The sequence below is a fragment of the Eucyclogobius newberryi genome, unplaced genomic scaffold, assembly GCF_026437365.1.
Source record: "Eucyclogobius newberryi isolate DKJ021-1_F unplaced genomic scaffold, fEucNew1.0.hap1 SCAF_20, whole genome shotgun sequence".
Taxonomy (NCBI): domain Eukaryota; kingdom Metazoa; phylum Chordata; class Actinopteri; order Gobiiformes; family Gobiidae; genus Eucyclogobius; species Eucyclogobius newberryi.
Window position 1 is genome coordinate 18,860,131 of NW_027315835.1, and position 20,012 is coordinate 18,880,142.

Genomic DNA, 20,012 nt, shown 5'->3' on the forward strand with positions numbered 1-20,012 from the left:
AGAAGAAATACAAGTTCAGGACCTCAGAGTGCCGTGCATCTCCATCTTGAAGCCTCTAATCACTCGTTTGAAGACGGTGAGGTGAAGGTTTTAAGCAGGGAGAAAAGATGGTTTGAAAGAGGAGTCAAGGAAGCTATTTTTGTTAAAAAAGAAAGACCTTCTTTAAACAGAAATGGAAGGCTCAGATTCAATCTTCCTGTTATTTATAATGGGTTACTGAACCCCTGGAAAGGTAGAGGACCAGGACAAGGACATTTAGATGCTAATCAGGTACTCAGGGTGGTTGAGCCAGGGTCTCACAAAGACAAAGAGGATTCTAATAGCCCATTAAAATTCTGAATAGGCTAGCTCGGTAGATACAAGGGGGGAGTTTCTGTTCAAACAAACAACTCTTTCTACTTCAGGAAGGCTATGCCCAATGGGCGGGACTTACCACAGAACAGTATTAATATCGGAGTTCTCGATCTAAATTCTTTTATTGACAATGACTCTTGGATGAGAGTCGAAACGTCTATTTTTTCTAACTGAGTCCAGATGACTACAACTGAAGCTTTTTCTACTCCTGTTAGAAATGTTCAATGAGAGTTATAGGTGTGCATCAAGACGAAACCAGGACTAGACCTAGACCAGTTTAAAACATGACCTGAATTAGAACACATTAGGGCTGGACCCTGGCTCAACTGTGAAACTGTGAATTATGCAGGTATTTTTTGATAATTAAATAAGAGGATATTATTTTGGTCCTTGCGGCACAATACTCACACTGCTACAACAAATTATTTTACTTTAAATTACAATATTTCTAGTGCATTTTTCCTCCAATTACGCAACTACAGTTATGTTACCTGCACGTTATATACCACTTTTGTTTAACAAAAAGCAATAGTTCTATGTGTAGGGACCATTAATCTTACTGTCTCTAAGTGGCCGCTTTGTTTATTTTTGTTCCAAATGAATTCCCTGAGGCTCAATTTCTCCAACAGAGATATATGCTTTTAGGAGGTTGCTTGCAAAGGGCCAAGTCTTTTGAGGCCAAGCAATGTCAATTATGTTGGACGAGGAAGCGAGTGATGGTGTGGAACTCAAGCTGCGCTAATGCCTAAAACAGTTTGAACGAGTCAGGTGAGAGCCTCGAGAGCTCTTTCACCTTTCTGAAACGCAGGCGGCAGGTAGAGCTCCTGACACCACAGCAGAGTGTGTGAAGTGTGGGTGTCAGTTTTACTTAATTTTCGCTCACCTTTTCACTTTTCAGCACCTTTGGATGTTACACCTTTCAAGTGCCTGAGATATTTTGCACTTACATCACAGTTTAACATGATTATTTAAATTCAGAGTACAGAAAATTAAGTCTGAAATACAGCCTACCTATGTGCTTTATGATAAACTTCATTTATTTTATTTAATACTTTATTTAACAGGGACAGAATAGAGAGCAATGCCACTTTTAAAATAGTACTCCATGTCCATAGGCTAAAGGCTAATTTGCAGAACTGGTCCATAACCTGAATCAAAGTGCTAATATAATCTGCACTGGGATTTGGCATTCACATTTTACACGTTTACATTTGGAGCCCTCTCATTCCCATTCAATATAATTAGGGACTGACTAAATGGGCTAAGGTCAATAAACCACTGCTGGACATTGTCTGTCGTCTAAAGACCTACTTTCTAAAGATTGGCCTCACATCAGCCGTTAAACATAATACTAGAATACCATGAAAAGATTCTAAAGAACAGCCTTAGTTCAGTCCTGCTTTTTAAAGTGATGTGAGATGTAATTAAAAGCTCTTTGCTGGGGTCCTTTCTTTGCACCTCTGCACCAAAAAAGGACACTTTATGTCTTTTAGTTTTTCGATGACAGGATCCTAGACAAAGATATAAAGCTTGGATAATAACCCCAAGTAATAAACTATTATTAATACATCAACATTATGTAGTTAGCATACACAATGTTATTTTCACATTTAAAGATACAGAACATGTAAGTTATCAACAACTCATGCGGTAAATGTGTTAAATTAACTTTTCATTTGATTTCCTACTGAGGTCACTACCTTCTAACTAACTCGCTCATTAAATAACTTTTTTTTTACCATCCCTCTTCTCCATAGGGTCCAGCATAAATCCAAGCGCACCCTCTTCTCCTTTCTCTTGAAAGTCACCTTAATTCGTCTTTGCATTGTCTCGCTTTTATTTGGCCGTGAATATGACAGTACCCTCTGTTCTGTTTGCCCTTTTGCCACAGAGACATAAAAAAACAGTACACAAGCTTTGGCCAATGAGCTGCAAAGGTGTTCTGTAGTGATAGGAGTTAGTTTGCTTTGAAGAACCAACTGGTTTCATTGCTGTTCTACTTTGTTCTTTGTCCCTCCAACATAAAACATAGGCTTTAACCCATATCTTGTGAGGACCACCGTGTTGGGCAACCAGCCTGAAAACCTCTATGAATTTTCCCCCGACTCTTTCTACACTATCTTTTTAGTTTTATTTAATGTATTTAATCCTTATATGGTTAAACATTTCTTTTGTCAGATGATGCATTCCAATAAATTTGACTTATACTAACCACAATAAAGTACATACCTTGTGGTCCACACTTCATGTCTTGCTCCTCATTGTTTTTGAATGGACCTCCTTAAAACAGGCACAAAACGTCAGGATTAGGAAATATTTTTTACACTCCAGTTGCTGAAACATAGATAAAAAAAAAAAAAAAGAATAATTGTGATATAAATCTCATGCCTTCAAGTCTTCAGTAGCGCGTCTGTGATGGGAGCAGCCGGAGATTAGAGCTGCCTCTCTCACACAGATACACACACTTTCACCTACTTGAAGCCCCAGTGCGGTCTCTCTCTCGCTCTCTTTCTCGCACCCTCGCTCTCCCTCTCGCTCCCCCTTTCGCTCTCCCTCTCGCTCTCCCTCTCGCTCCCCCTTTCGCTCTCCCTCTCGCTCTCCCTCTCGCTCTCCCTCTCGCTCTCCCTCTCGCTCTCCCTCTCGCTCCCCCTCTCGCTCCCCCTCTCGCTCTCCCTCTCGCTCTCCCTCTCGCTCCCCCTCTCGCTCCCCCTCTCGCTCTTTCTCCTCACTGCCTGGATTGATCTGCTCCACACTCTGCCGTCTCCACCTCCTCCTGCCTCACACCCAAGAGCTCTTCTCTTCCATTATCCCCAATTTTCCGCATTAGTTTCCCATTCACTCTTTTAACACTGTGTCGTTAGTCCACTCACTGCTGTCCCCTCGCTCTGGTCTTCTACCAAGAATATTCAGGCCACCGCATTGTCCTATTTTACTTAATCATGCGCGCTTGGAAATGTGAAACAATTAAGCAGTAGGAAGCCAGGCCCCCTATATGCAGTAATTCTATAGTTGCTATTGATATCATGCTAAATGTGGATTATGAACACTCAGTACTGATAGTGAAGTACCCACAGCTAAGGGTTAGAGCTTTAGCAATAGGTTTTGAATTCTATAATAATTCATTTCATTCTTTCTTTCATTTGACTTGAATTCAACCAACTAGCTGCAATTACAAACATTACAAAAATTATTTCCAGTGCTGGCTGAGACATGATCTTAATATAGCTGAAGGTAATGTCAAAGAATAATACTTTAGAAAGCAATCAGGACAAATACTGAAGATATGAATCTAAAAGTGAAAGAAATTATAAAAATGGACAAGAGACAAATAAATTCACCCATTCAAGTCATATTTATGTTACCAGGAGATTGAACACAGAATATTGGGATGTAAGTCTGAATTATGCGGCACTTTTATTTTTTTCAACTTATTTTGGATGAACAGAAAAGAGGAAATTGAAAAAATAATTGTAACAAAGTCCTGTGGAAAAGGGTCTTTTTCGGTTTGAACAAGCATTGCAGGATCTCATAACTCCATCTAGAAAAACACACAAATACAATACATTATTTTACTGACATGTAAATATCTTTCCAAGACATTTAAATGGTTAAAATGCCGACAATAATTAGCTGTAAGTATAGTTATTCAGTTGCTTTTTCTCTCCACTTGGTTAAATGCAAATTGTATCACGTTGCCTTCCGTACTTCTACAATCCAGGCCCATCTCTTGAGTCGCTTCACATAATTTTTTTATACTACTTTTATATTTATCAGTGAAAGTAAAATTTCCATTTGTTTTAATTGTCTTTAGCGCTTTTCTCCTGACAATGACTAATAGCCCTGTTCCAAGTCTTTTCCCTCAACATTGTGCTGCCATTTTACAAAGAGAGTAAAGCTATTCAGCTGTAATGCATTGTTTGTAGAAATGTGGGACTTCAAAAATGACAGAAAGGGAGGATTTTTTAATGTTCATGATTGCTGTCAATGATGAGATTTATTGTCAAAGAAGAGTAAGATAAAGCTGAAGTTTTAGGAGGACAGGCAGCTTGCAGCTTGCAGCACAAGGAGACGTAGGTTAGTTTCTGCTCTGCAATTTTGTATCAAGTGGCTTTCTGGTATATACAATGTGAAATATAAAGAAAAATGGCTAAATAACAGACTTTTTGTATAGAAATTCCAAACGTAAATATGAACTCACTTAAATACATAAATATCAATTTTGTGTCATATCACAGACTTGATGAAATGTCCCCAACCCTGTCAGGAATCAGTATCATCCCTCAGGCTTCTGGGCCGGGGAGACATGTTGTTTGTGACATATCAGTGACTCAGTGCATCATTATATACCGAAACATCCTGTGTGTCCCTGGTGTAAGAGCCTGGACGTACACCTGCACTGTTCTGCCATTACAACACTTTACTACACTCTTGCTGCCTCTAGAAAGGTAAAATATATCATGAATAATACGGTATATGGAAAGGCTTTTATGTATCGGAAGTATTTGAGTGCTTGAAAAGACATGAAAGCACATCTTAGTACAGTGACAATGGGTGTTTGGTCATGTGTCCTTACCACTTAAGGACAGACCAAAGGCTCCCATAGGTAATAGTACATTTACAAGTGTAGGACATGTGCCACACCGCCTCCTGCATCTACAGACTGAATGTTTACTCTTTTACCGTTACATAACAGCTAGATTGAGGGCATTATCATGTTGGATTGATTTTTAGAGTAATTTGGGGGGTAATTTAGTGTATTGCGCTCGAAGGTAAGTGAGAAAGCAACAGAACAATACATATACAGGCCAGTAAAGCTATTGAGTTGAGTTTACGTCGCATTTGAAAGACATCTAAATGAAAAGGACTGGGGGGGGAAATGAATGTGCTTACTACATAATACTACATATTATTAGTTTTAAATACATTTGAAACACTGGCCTATTGGCAACTTCATGATGCTATGACATAACTATAGTGCAGTCAGGTTTAACCACTACGCAATTGAAAATGTGTCACCTCTCGGTCTCACTGAAAGAACTGTTGGGGAGAAGGCCAGATGTGACATACAGGAACACTGATATCACAAGATATACGGTACACAATAAGGAAAAGTACAGTACAGTTTGTGGAAGAGGCTTAAAACTAATTTACCGGCACATCCTACACAAAACAATAGGCAAATTTTATTTTCATAGTTGGGTTACGATAATTGTTCCTTAAATGGGTCAGTGTATGATTTGGATTTTCTTTTCAGAATTCAGTACTGTGGAAAAAAAACAATAATGAGCTGTTTTTTGTGTTGCAAAATTCAAAAAAAAAGGAAAGAAATTAAATACCAGGCAGCTTCTGTTTAAATGTTCAAGTAAATTTAACAACAACAACAACAACAACAACAACAACAACAACAACAACAACAACAACAACAACAATAACAATAACAATAACAGCAGCAAGAGCAACACCAACATATCATTTTACTATCAAAAACACAGACAAAAGGGGTTCTTTTTCATTTCTGAATAAGCTTATCTTCTGAATAAAAATATACGAACTCCACGGATAATTACAACTTTTAGAATGTTTGGGAGTTTAAAGTAAAAAAGAGAGGTGAAAAGCAGCATGAATATTACTTAGACTGATGTCTCTTTGTCCCCGCAGTGCCTGTCCTCCAGTGTCAGTTTGTGCTGTCATGTGTCAGAGTCTTTGTGGTTTGATCCTTGACAAATCGGTTCATCATTCATCAACATAGCACAACGTTGTCCACACACTGAAATGTGCGTGCAAGTTACTTTAACTGTTCGGGGACCAGTGACATTTTGCCAAGTTCATCATGTCTTGGGCTGAGTGAGTCATTTTGAGCTTCTTAATTCTTCTCGGGGGAAGCACTGCTCAAGCTGTGACACCTGCCCCACGCCCCAGTCTGGACTGACCACTCCACTGCAGCTCATGCCACTTCCACTGCTCCTGTTACTACTTTTAGAAAGATTCCTCTCCATTCTTCTATTTCTCACACAACTAATACTCCAGCTCATATCCTTGCTAATACTTCCTCGTCTCTGTCATATAGAAGCTCCTGCAGAGGCCTGGCCCCAGGGCAGAAAATCCCTTGACCATTAGCATAGTGGTGTTCACTACAGGATGTATAGATATTCCAGTATTAGGACTTTCCGATACAGTTTATAGTTATAGTTCTTTCTTCCCCTACACCAAAATAGATTTTTGGTGTAGGGGTTCACCAAAAAAAAAAAAAACTGAATATCAATTTCTGGCTCTGTGTGTATATATATATATATATATATATATATATATATATATATATATATATATATATATATATATATATATATATATATTCAACATTAAAACCAAAATGTCTGTTTTTTCATTTCTGTTTTCTGGTATTAAAATTTAAGTGATGATTTAATATTTGATTTAATATTAAATTCCGGAAAGAAAATCCAAATACATATAAATACACTGCCACATTCTTTGTTTGATAAAATAACATTACATAACTTTTATTATTTAGTTGTAATAGTACAGTAATCATCCAAAACAACAAAAGCATTCTTGTACCTGACAGTTTGGTGAATGGCACACAGATCCATGTAGGCACCAGATGACACGGTCAAGTCAATCTGCCACTTTCCCAACTTCTTTATAACATTCAAGGATAAATTATGCAATGCACAACCCTGCATTATCTAATTATATATTGTTTCATTTAATCTTAACACCTTAATTTGTCCACCATGATTATGTAATGTAAGTTCCATCCTTTTTTCAGGCTTTGCTGATCACGTGTCAAAAGCATTGGCCCTTTTCACAAAACCAACCAGCTATTTCCGATTGCCTTAAAAGCTTAAAGCTTCACTTCCTGCTCCATTCATTTCTTATGGGGAATTAGCCTTGCTAAAATAAATCAACAATTAACCATCACAAAGCGGAGAGCGAGTTACAAATGGATAATCAGAGGCAGTATGTTGAGACCTTTACGTACAATGTAAATATATATATACACATATATATGTTTATAAAACTAAGTGGTTTTGTCTCTAAGCTAATGCTAACATACAGTACAATAAATCTAATCAATAATGTTAAAATAACCCCACAAATTTTACTAACCTGTTTACAAAACCTGTATCTAGTTTGTATGTTTTATAATTTAAGTTAATGTATGTTAGCCTTTAGCTTTGAGACTAAAAAACACAGACGTAGTTCAGAGCTACAAGTTGTGTCATGAGACATCCAGGATGACCATGGTCATACAGTTAAAGCTGTTTGTACACAGTATTTGGAGAGAAATTGATTCATGTTTCACATAACAGAACTATCTTTCTCAGCTCTTTGCTGCATTTTACAATATAAACTTGCACTTATTAAGCCGTTAACCTTTCAAAGCTAAATGTTTTTTTTTTGTTATGATCTAGAAGCTCCTCCATGTTTTTCCCCAGGCTTAATGTGATCAATTCTAGTTATTTTCACTAAGATACAAATCATTGTTTTTACAGCTAAATTCACTTCTTCACTCATCAGCAAAAACTGTGGCGTGTTTTGCCACCGTCCAATAAAACAGGACTAGTGTGGTAGATGAATAATAATACCAATACCATCTCTATTTTAATACAGATTACAGGTCCAGGTTACAACCAACATTTTAAATGAAGAAAAAAAAACACTGTAAACATTATAACAAATAAAACAAACAAACAAACCAAATGTAATTACGAATATTGGTAACAAATTAACAAACTAAAATGCAACAATATTTTGTGACTCTCTTGTCCATTGCCTTACTTACTCACAAAAAAACGTGTTTTGTGTATATTTAGTCACTTTTCCACTACACAGCCTTAATAACCACAAATAGCTTGATGCTATTCACCTGTTCAGCAAACCACATACGCAGTTACATCAACCATTGGGATGGGTCAGTACTAAAATCTGACTTTTATTTGTACATGCTGGAAACCAAAAAGTTTAAACATTTTTCAAAAAAGAAACACAGGTATGTAAAAAATATAACGTGATTCAAAGACGTGAAGGCATTTTTCAATGTAAAAGCGCTTTAGTTTGGGAAAAAACCTATTCTACATGATTATTTGAAATACTGCATTTTTACCAAACTGACCAAGCAATCAAATAAATTCTTCAGATGAATCTTTGCCATGCAGTGAAAAAGTGACTTTTTGAGTTACAGGCTCATTTATTGTAGTCTTGCGTCAATGCTATGGAAACACTTTTGGGCATTCATAATTTTTCTGCACAATAGGCCAAATAGGTGTCAAGTTAATTAACCAATACTACAAGAAAAACGTATTGGCACAAGCAAAATGCTTACTTTGACCAAACCAATAACATGCAATAAGGGCAATACTTTATACTGGTATTGCCTTTTAGTGCAAAACCCTTCTTTGGTATTTGCATTAGGTCCTTTCTACTGTGGGATGAATAAATATGTACAGGTGATTGTGACTTTGTGGTGATAAAATCAAACTAATAGGCATTAAACTGACTCAAACAAAGATAAGTCTGTGAATAGTATGATTTAGATTTTCAAAAAGGAAAGCATACTTTGTTTCTGTGAGATTGCAGGAAGGCTCTAAGACATTATGTCTGCACCACAAAATTTCACTTATAGTTCACACACAAACACCAAATCTCACTACAGTCTTTGCATCCAGTGTGCGGCATCAAAACGTCCAGGTACAACAGTGAAAAGAAACAGTCCCCTCAGTACTTCATAGTGCCAGTAAAAGTCTCACTGAACCCAGTCTTATGTTGACTGCTGTTCTCCTGTGTGATAGTTATTGGGTTCTGGTTGTACATATTCTTCTGTTTTGTCCCAGTCAGACACCCAGCCCCCTCCGGACACAGGCGCTCCTCCGTTGGGGTCAGCTCCCTGGTCCATGGCCCCATACCCCCCTCCGCCGCTGGTCCGGTACAGCTCCTCTGTCTCATTGGCCAGTTCATCCTCGTCCAGGATGCCACACTTCTCATCACTGGTCTGCTCCGGCTCAGCCCATACCTGCTTCTCTCCAGACGCAAAGAGGCCTACATCACAAAGATTACAAACAAAACAGTAAGAATAATGTGATCAACTGGTTAAAAGTTAATGTAAAGAATGTGGACCCACCATAAAATATGACTCCACCATAATGGACAAGGGACGCGATGAGGAACACGCCCTGCCACTCCTCACGAGTCTACAAACATGAAAGAGTCTTTAAGTATTAAAGCATTATTGTTTTCAATATTAATGTTGACTAGGGTCACATACTAGACATTAGGCATTGTGGCACCATCATAAACCAAACAGAAAATACTTCAGTACTGCATGTGCAGTGTGCACAGACTAAACAAGGATGTGAATCCAAATTTGTCCAATGCATTTGACCCATCATCAGGATCAGTGGGGACCCATCTCCAGATCTTGAGTTCACCTTGAGAATTTGATCTGTTGTGCATGTTTTGGATTGATTAACAGAGTGCTTTGAGGAAACCCACCCGACCTTTTTACTGTGAAGCAAGAGTGCTCTGCCTCTGATAAAAAGTTTTTTTTTTTTTATCAGATTGTGAAAGAAAATCTAATGAAAAGCTTTGACATGTTGAAGGAATCATTTGGCTTGGAGAAGTAGGTCTTTTATAGGTACTTCCAAATAAGGAGTTATAATAACCAAGAAATTAAACTAAACAGTTACCATTATAACCCTCTCACTGAAATTTGTAATACGCCATACTAATCAGAACTTTTAAGGGAAATAATATCTAAATTTGTGTCGCCCTCTGAGCAACCGTTGTTGTGATTTTGGCCGTTACAAAAATTGAATTGAATTAATTTATATAAATGCATTGATAATAAACAATTCTACTAAATGTGTTAAAAATAAATGATAAAGAGAGGGTAATTTTGTTTTAACAGACAAAGGGGATGATGGGAATGTAACGCATCTTTGTCATAACACCATGTCAAAGTGGCCATTATTCACAAGGAAATTCTAATTGGAGAAACTGTGGTTGCCAAGTGGCCTCATTACCTTGTGTTTTAAGATGTCGTATTGCTCAGAAATATTGGACTGCGATTGACAATTGAATGCAGTTTGTTTTTGACATCACCATCCCACTTGACTTTAGATCTATGTATTTTGGCCTAAAAACCCTTGCCATGGACAAAATTAATGGATATCTTCGGAAAATACTTCTGGGATAAAGGCCAGCACACAAAAATGGATGATACAAACTGAACCGACGATCAAGGACTAGACTAACATGATAAGAGACATTACAAAAATGATAAATTACATTCAGACACAAATTTGACAAACTTGACTAAATGGGACACTAAACTTTGAGTTTAGTGTTGCTGAGAGACCAAGCATCTAATGTGAACTGCAGAATATTGGATCCACCAGCATAGCAGTGTTTCTCATGTTTGTTTTAGGGGAAAAAACATCCATAGCCTGAAAGAGATGTATTTGTTCAGTTTCATGTTCAGAAAGATTTAACTGGCTTTAGCGCCACCCGGTGTTGGATTTCATGTTTACTATTCAAGGCAATCTCTTGCTTTACTAAAAAAAAAGTTTGGAATGTTGTTGGATGAAATTATACTACATATGTTACACAATAGAATTCATGAATTGTTATTATTACTTTGCACAGTCTGTACAGTGGACCAAAATGCGGTGGGATCACATTCTGCACTGATGGTTCAGGGATTTAGCTAAATACTGCCCCCCACTGTGTGTTTTGTGCACTCTTTATCCTATGCTTGATAACTTCGAGATCTTACCTTGTGCTTTGTCATGGCACCTACAATCAGAGGGCATACCATCCCAGACAAAGTGCCCACACCATTGGAGATGCCCATGAGGATACTGGCATATCGCGGCGCAATGTCTAAGTGGTTCACATTGAATCCTTCAAGAAAACACAAAATACACTGTTACTTTCAACCCTGGTTTAACACTCTTAATGCACAGAGCTTTAAATACAATGTGTTTCAACCTGAAATAGCGAAGCCAGAGAAGCCCACTGCCAGCACCAGGAACGTAATGGCCACTCCCTTTGTGTGAGAGAAGCCCACCACCAGCAGCAGTGTGGCCTCCATCCCAAAGCCTGAACAACACAGAGAAGCATCATGAAATAGGAGTGTTTGTGTCTCACCTGTCATTTTATTAGCTGGGAGACCATTTCATTTTTGCCGTTTAATGATGATAGCGCTACGACCTTATTTGGCCTGATACTGATGCTGCTTCCCACAAAGAGATCAGTGCACTGTATGCCTCTCCATTTCACACTCCTATTGATTTCTTTTGACTCATCAAAAATAGACCAAGGCAGAACTTGTTTGGTTTACGGGATATTTTCCTTCATGTTGCTGTATCTTAAAATTGCCCACTTCTAATGTTAAAATATTTGAATTCATCTTACCTCCACAGTTCATGAGTTTTCTGACATTGGTTGTTGTCATGATTTGATTGGATCGAAGATAGTCAGCAATTTGTCCACCAATTGGTACAATGATGGTCATAACCAAGTGTGGAAGAGCAGAGACGATGCCAACCTGATAATAAATAGGGATTTCAAATCAACTAAAGGATTTATTGTATATAGTTGTATTCTAATGTCCTAGATAGTATTACCTTGCTAATCTCAAAGCCAAAGACTTCTTCAAAGTAAGCAGGCTGACTGATAAGAAGAAGGTAAAATGTCCAGCTTCTGCAAAAGTTTGCCACAATAATGGCGTATACAGGCATAGAAGTGAAGAATGCTCTCCATGGTGTGTTGAATTTCTGTCGAAACATTTTACAAAGATTAGTTTAGGAACAGAGAAAAATTGTGTGTTGGTGTGTTTGCTGTGTGTGTACGCACCGTGATTGTATGCTGGGCCGATTCTCCAATGCTTTCTTCTATGTACGTCCTCTCCTCGTCTGTGATGGTGGGATGAGCTGCTGGACTCTCGTATGACACCAGGATCCAAAAGCAATACCACAAAATCCCAAAGGTTCCTGAAAATATTTTGAATGATTTTGTTATGTGTATGAATTCAAAGTCAGGGCTTACGGTTAGATTTGAAGACTTTCATTACAGTTGAGACTCAATAGCTATGTGTGTAGGAAGGAGAGAAGGAGCAGGGCAACTCATTAAAAGAAAATCTCAATACTTAAATCCATTCCTAACTTTTGTTGACAGCGGTAATCAAACAAAGCAACCAACAAAATAAATAAATGACCTTGGTGTCAATTAGTAAAGTATTCTTACCATACACATAAAACACAGATGTCCATCCGTTATACTGGACTAAGATCCCAGCTAAAGGCATGGCAATCACAGCTCCAGCATAAGACCCTGCAAAACACAGGGGATTTATGGGTAAATTAAGTATTTAGAATTAAATAGGACTGGACTGAATTTAGTTCCTAAGACTTACCACAAAATGCTGTAGTTGCCAAACGACTTCTTTCAAGAGGCGGTGCCCATTTTGCCCAAATACCATGACAGGCTGGGTACGAGACTCCCTAAAAGATAAGAAAATAGTCATACCACCTTGAGAATCTCAATTGATTTCGCAATCCAAGGATCTTTACTACTGGGATGAGGAACCGCGGGTTTACCAGGTGTCGTGATGGGTATACTGTACTTGTGTCCTTGGGCAAGACACTTCACCCACCTTGCCTTCAGGTAGTTTATGAGTGAGAGTGTGTTTATGAGAGCAAATGTGGGTAAATGGATGACCAACGGCTGCAATCTGGTGTGTTTACAGCATAATCATTAACATACACAAAAGAGTAAGTCAAAATGTCCAGAATACCTCCACAAGTCCTTGACACACCCTCACAATGATTACACAGCCAACGTGGACTTTTGCTGCACTGGGAATGAGCATGTTCAGGCAAGAGGTGGCCACAATAGCAAAGCCAAATACTCTGAAAGAGAAACAAAACGTTTTTTTGTTACCTTACATTTTATTGGTAAAAACATAGTTCTATTTTTTTCTTACTCAAGTTTAATCAAGACCTTTATCGAAACCATTTTACTGTTTACTATAACTGGACATTTATGAAGCTGCTATTGTTCTAGTATGTTACTGACCTGTTGGCAGCAAACTTTTGACATATAAAGCCTCCTGGGATCTGTGTCACTATGTAGCCCCAGAAGAATGAACCATGAATCATTCCCACTGTTTCAGGATCCCACTCAAACTCAGCTTTCTGGTAGAACATGAAAAAGAAAGGTTAGAGGATTAATAGTGGCTATTCGTTTTTTTTTAAATGTAAACTTTCTTTTAATTAATCCAATCCAACTAGTTTTAGGAGATAAATCTTAGCGTTAAAGGTTTTAAAAAGTTTCAAATATTCTGGTATAGACTAACCAACCACATCAGAACACAACACAACAAGGAAATTATGCTGACAAAAATAAATGTGTAAAAAACTAAAAATGAAAGTTATGCTCTATGTGTCAATGACCATCTTTACTAGAGTCATCTCGCAAACCATCCATCCTGGCTTTTAATCTGTGTTTTAATTTGGCATAAATTAGGGCCCTTCCTCATCTAAACAGCAGGTGACCCCGTGATTTATAAACCTTTGACATAATATGTACGTGTACTTCACTGACCTCTATATAGTGCTTGTTATCCCTGAAGACCGTGTGTTCGTTGACCATGCTGACAATGGCCACTCCGAGGTTACAGCGGATGCCAAAAGAGATGCAGAAGCCAAGGCCTGAGAGGATGGCTATGATGTATCGCCGTGGTAACCCAAAACATGTGCAGTCAATAACGGGCAGCTCCTTCTCCTCAATCAGCTCTGGGCGACCCTCTGCTGACAACTCGATGGTCTCCCCATTCTCCTGCTTCTTCTCAAGAGCCCTGCAAAACCACACAAGTGGAACTCAAGTACCTACATTACGTTAAGACACACTGGAAAATGTGTCCTTTGCATTTGACCCATCTTTCAATACCACTGGGGCAACTTGTAAGGAGCAGAGTAGGCTTGGTCAGGACTACCGTAGCTGGAAGATTTTACCTATTGTTCATGGTGCATATTACCACCATGATGGTGAATGTAAGGAACAGACATGACACTGGATGGACTGCAGTGTTAGTGCCTCTGTGTAAGAATGGTTCAATTAAATGTGTTGTATACCATAGTTTTCTTTTTATCAAAAGTTATAACAGAGATTGTGCCAAATTCTGCCAAAGCCAGCATCAAATAAAGACATATTTCCAAGTGAAAGCCATTTCAGTCACATTTTGAAGCTAAATAACCATGGTGTATATTTGTGTGTGCAGGAGTACATCCTGTAGATGGTTGAGTTCCTTACAAATGCACATTAAAATGTGAAACCGAGTGTTTTCAGCTCCTGAGAGGTCCGTGTATGTATCCAGATGGTGCTGCGTTCATAGCTGTCCTTTCCGCTGTCTCTCATTGCTCGCTGAACTTTCTGCCTTCTCAGAGTTGAAGAGAGGTGTTCTGTATTCAGTTTACCCCCTACCTGACACAAGAACATAGTTATAGCAGCAAATGTCAAGCTCGGCTTCAATGCTTCTGACTGTGTTAACAAATAGAGAAGCCAGGAGCTCTGAGAAACCTGTTTTTTCTTTTCCAAAGGCACATAAAATATGTATCTGAATGCAGCCTCTTTACTAGAGTAAGTTTCCATAGACGATGGTAACCTGTATGCGATTCCAGTATTTGTTGAAACAGGATTGTTTCACAAATAATGTGTGAGGTTGTGCATTTGTAACACTGGTGCATGTAGATGATAAGAGCAGAGGAATCCTGAGTTTAAAAGGGGACCTAAAATAGCAGATTGAACAGTAATATAAATCTGAACTGTCGACAGAATAAACCATTAGTGTGGCTGTTCCAGCGGTGGTCATCTGAACAATGATCGAGTTTCAGACAGGGGCGTATCCTGTTTCTCCATGAACCACTGCAGAGGAGTCTGGAGACCACTGAGACTTACATAATTTATACCAAGGCTGTGACATGATACCAAGAATAAAGACGATAAAAAGATTTTTATTAAAGGGTTATCGTAGTTTCACTATAAATTAGTAAACTAGGATAATGCATTTTCAAACTCCATAGTTTGTTTGATTGATTGATTGATTGATTGATTAGTTGAATATCATTCATTTAAAATAAATAAATCTGTATCAAAAGTAGGGCTATATTTAGCCTAAAGCTTGTCAAATTCAGAAATAACAGGATTTAAGTAATTAAATCAAATCAAATTAAATTAAAATAAATTAGTACACTGAATACATAGTGCCTACATAATTGTATGTATTTGCAACCTTCAAAGTTGTATTTATCTAGTTTTTCACTTTAAGTGTTTAGTAAGCCATCAAATCCATCTTTACATCATGTGTATTGATTCTACTTCTAGAATCTAAATTCTTCTCTTTGAAAAAGCTCAAATTCGGACACACAACATAGTGCTTCCCCAAAGTGCCAATTTTACAAGCAGATCCATTAGTTACTGTAAGCAGGGATTCAGTCTTCAACAAAGATCAAGTATTAATGATTTTAAACATGAATTATTTACATCTCTGGCTCACATGAACTATTTTTATCCAGCTGGACCTCTCTCCTCGCTCTTCCTGTCTCCAACCTTTATCAAGCCGTTTCTGGACTTCTTACCATCATTCTCAGGCCTTTAATTCCCCAAATGTATCATGAAATTAGTTTGAATACTTTCCTTACAGTACATTCAATGTTTGAATAGCCAAATAAGAACAATTGTTACTCCCAAGGCAAGCTATACTGGGTGTCTTTTGGGCTGAACGAAAAAAGGTCAGGCTGCAATAGAGAAGTGTTTGAATGCAGTGCTCTGAACAACTTCGTCTCTCCTACAGTCACTGGATCAATGCATCAAGGGTCGCGTCAGAACAGAGCTTTGTTTGGACCTGCCATTCAAGAAGAAGCAAAAAAGAAACTTACAGCCTACTGTTTTGACAACCAGACAAGCAGAATTGTGAACTATAGCCCATAGTACATTTGCTGTGACTAATGAAAATATGACATTCTGTGGCAAATGTTTCACATAACATTTAGTTTTGGGATAGCCGGTAATTAAACCACAATTAAACTGCAAAATGCTTCTCACAAGGATAGGCCCATAAAAACTTTTATATATGATATTGCAGCTAAAATAAAAAAGAAGGGAAAAAACAGTGCTAGTACCAAATTATAATTGCCCAGTATCAATTAATTTCAGAATCAAAAGTTAAAGGGAGTTAAAAGTTTGGTGCTCGGCTAAAAAGTCCAAAGCGTTCACTGCAGCATTTATACCGGTGTTTGCTGCAGGTTGCGTGCAGAGCGTCTCTCGTTACGCACGACACCGATGTCCCAGCGAAGCACCTGCGGACACGTGCTCCCACCGGAAACAAAAGCTTATAGGCCGGTGGCGGTCTGTGTGGCGGTTTGTGGGGGTAATCTGGCGCCGGGTGGGGGAGGGAGGTCGTGATCGGACGCGCAACTTGGCTACTTAGCGAAAGAGCGAGAGGAAGAGGGAGACGTCCCAAGGTGTTCACGGGCCTACGGGGATTTACTGGGCCGACAGCTTGGAGCACAGGATCTATTTCTGGAGGGGATTTAAGTGTTTAGACGCAGCATCAAATCCCAACAGAAAGAAAGGGAACCCATCAATACCCCTGCATTAGGCCACAAGACTTAACATACATTCAGCCAAGCTTTTCCATAAGACTCAACTTTGATCTGTGGTCCATTGTTCATTAAGGAAAGTGCTCAAAATGATCCCACTGACTATGTAAAACAGTTTGAAGGGCCCTCAAGCTATGACCTTTGTGCACATTGGAGAGTCAAGGAATGATTCCTGGAGTGAGTGAACCCATTCATGCTGAAGAATCAAAGTTTACCTAATCCTACAAGCAGCAGTGGCTGAAAACAGGAAGGGCCATATTGATATTATAGACGAATGAGCACAACCTCGACCTCCCCTCAAGCACCCTCCACTTTTGAGTAGCCATTAGACTTGAGTTTGATAGAGATGCTGGTAAAAGTCAACTCTATCCTGCGACCTACCAGCAACATTTAAGGCATTTCTGAAATTAAATGCATGCGTAAAAAGTGATGTTAGTTAGCAGCAAAGGCGAGGTGCATTTTCGTCGGTGTGTGTTTGAATCAACACAAGCAGGAATCCATCTGCAGGTGCGACCAGTTTAGAAACATTGTGGTAGCAATTTTAAACTTTTACGCACAGTGTTAGGGTTAGTTAGAATTGATTACATTTAATCAATATAAAGAAGAATACATACCCATATATTTTGCCGAGAGTCTTGGCAGTCACTGCCTTTAACCTGTCCTTTCGGAATTCCATCTTTGCGCCTCCAGGGTTCCACTAGAGTCCGATGTGCGCGCACTCCGTGTGAGCGCACAGACTCGCTTCTTTACCCACTCGCTCCGTGCTTTTCTCACTAATTTATAAACGCGTACACAATAAAAAAGTGAGATTCTAATTCAAATAAATGGTTTGGTTTGTCCTCCTAAAAATATTTAAATAAACCGAAGTCTGCAGACATGGTCGGAAGTCCACTTTGTCCCACTCCAGACTCCACAAAGATCCACATTAAGTTCCCAACTTTCGACAGGATACATGGCCAAGCGGTGCCTCTGGCCGTGGTCCTGAAACCAGATTACTGCAGTAGGCGCGCTAATCTCTCCAAGTGTGTGAGTGAGTGGAAGGTGCATGTCACTTCCTGTCCATTCTCCAGTCGAGCAGCGGCTATTATTGGCACACCCCGGCTCAAAATGGAAAATAAGAGTAAACAGTGCGATACAAGTAGAATGTGAAAGTAGCTTTGATCTCTGGCAGGACAGAGAGGATATTTCTCAATCATTCAAACTAGGACAATTCCCATACCTGTCTATGGTGTTAAAATAATGGGGGAAATCGACAATACTGTCTCTTAATAATTTACCAAAATGATTTCAACAACATGTATGCTTTTTCTCAGATCATTTGTAACTTTTGGGACTCATAAAATATACAAAAACCCCAAACAAATTTTATGTTTGTTTTTTAATGAGCAGAGGAATGTTGTGATTGCACTTAATGCAGTCAAATGCAGCTCTTCTGCAGGTCCCGTGCTGAGATGGTCCTGAGAGAATGAGAGGAGAGAAATGGAGGTGGGAAGGGCATAGCACAGGGGGGAGGGGACAGGACGGGGGGTACAGAGATGATGGAGGGAGAGTCAGACAGGGAGCCGTATCTGAACTTGGGAACCTGTGATGCACTGGAGAAGGTGGAGCCATGGAAAAAAACAGAGGGAGGATCAGACAGGTCTGACGGGAAATCTGGAGAAACATGAAATTTTCATCACTACTCAAACAAACATCTATAATAAGAATCAACAGTTCACATTCTGTACAATTTATTCCAAGCCCATTTATGGAGGCCCCTGAGAGCCACGTTAAAGGGGATAGAAGCTTTTTATTAAAAGATTCTTAAAAATAATATTTAATAAATAAATAATGTTTTTGTATAGGATTTTTTTCAAACAACTATTCAATACATTTATTTTCAAATTATAGAATTAAACTGATAAAAAAAAGATAAACAAATAAACAAACACTTTAATGAGTTTGAGTCCGTGCCAGTAGGCCCACCATTACCATGTGTTTTCGGAATGTCCTGTAATACTTAGTTAATAGTATGTATATTGCAAAAAATAATTTAGAAATATTCAGATTTGGACTTAATCTGAAAGTGGACAAATTTGCAAGATTTTGACAATAAGCCTAAAATTACTTTAGATGTCTTTTGTCGTTCTATTATTATTATTATTATTATTATTATTGTTATTCAAAAACACATTATTACGGTAGATTTGCAAAAACATTCATGTGGCAAATCGTCTTTAAATTTTTTTTTTAATAAAAGCATTTATATCGTTTAAAGACTTTAAAGACTCACTAAACTTTTCTCCATTTAACGCGGCACTCAGGGTCCTCCATACCCTTTATTACTATTCTAATATAGTGAATTATCTAGAGTAATGGCTGAGGGTTAACAACATTTCACAGTAGAAAAACATGAATTTCACAAATGAAAAACATGAATTTGTCTTTCAGTACATTGCATTGCCTCTAATCTGGCGCTATCATACGTATCACAATTCACACAATACAAAATTTCCCGATACATTCTGATACTGATAACATTGACAAACTATTGCAATTTTTCTTTGACTTTGGTATTTCACAAAATTAAATTCAAAAATCTGTTTTGATGAGTCATGAAATAAGACACAGCTACAATAGTACAATAGTATTGATACTGAAATAAAGGTACCTGGGTCGTCATTCAACTGTGTGTGCTGATATTGTTGCTTGGTATAAAACCGATTGTAGATGCAGTAAACAACGATTATTAGTGCAAATATCCCAAAGGAAGCTGCAATAAAAAGCCCTACTTTGGTAATGCCATTATCCGATTGATTACCTAAAAGAATATAATAGAAATTTAGAGCTAAATATACATATTCTGTAGTATTTTGCTTTTAAATGAGACTTACTTTTGGTGTTCATATGTGGGTTTTGATCATGGTCGAATAGGTTTTGGAGCTGTAATGGAGGAGGGGGTGCGGCCTGGGCCTCGTGGGGGTTTATTTGACCCTCAGA

At 38.3% G+C, this 20,012-nt stretch overlaps 2 protein-coding genes across 2 annotated transcripts in view; both read right to left on the reverse strand.

The window, feature by feature from the left end:
• Positions 1-2,640, reverse strand: part of LOC140368608 (SH3 and multiple ankyrin repeat domains protein 1-like) — a 35,848-nt gene extending 33,208 nt beyond the window's left edge. Inside the window, exon 1 of the mRNA XM_072455574.1 lies at positions 2,584-2,640. The gene's annotated coding sequence lies outside the window, so the exon portion shown is untranslated. The remainder of the gene's footprint in view (positions 1-2,583) is intronic.
• Positions 2,641-7,943: 5,303 nt separating this feature from the next.
• On the reverse strand, positions 7,944-18,051 carry LOC140368910 (vesicular glutamate transporter 1-like). The gene is made up of 13 exons (XM_072456075.1): positions 17,648-18,051; positions 13,978-14,230; positions 13,450-13,568; positions 13,169-13,283; positions 12,788-12,875; positions 12,619-12,705; positions 12,229-12,365; positions 12,000-12,149; positions 11,788-11,920; positions 11,362-11,472; positions 11,147-11,274; positions 9,494-9,563; positions 7,944-9,411 (listed from the first exon to the last, which is right to left on the reverse strand). The coding sequence occupies exons 1-13, from the start codon at positions 17,707-17,709 to the stop codon at positions 9,134-9,136; spliced, it is 1,731 nt and encodes a 576-aa protein (XP_072312176.1). The 5' UTR covers positions 17,710-18,051; the 3' UTR covers positions 7,944-9,133.
• Between the last annotated feature and the right edge of the window lie 1,961 nt (positions 18,052-20,012).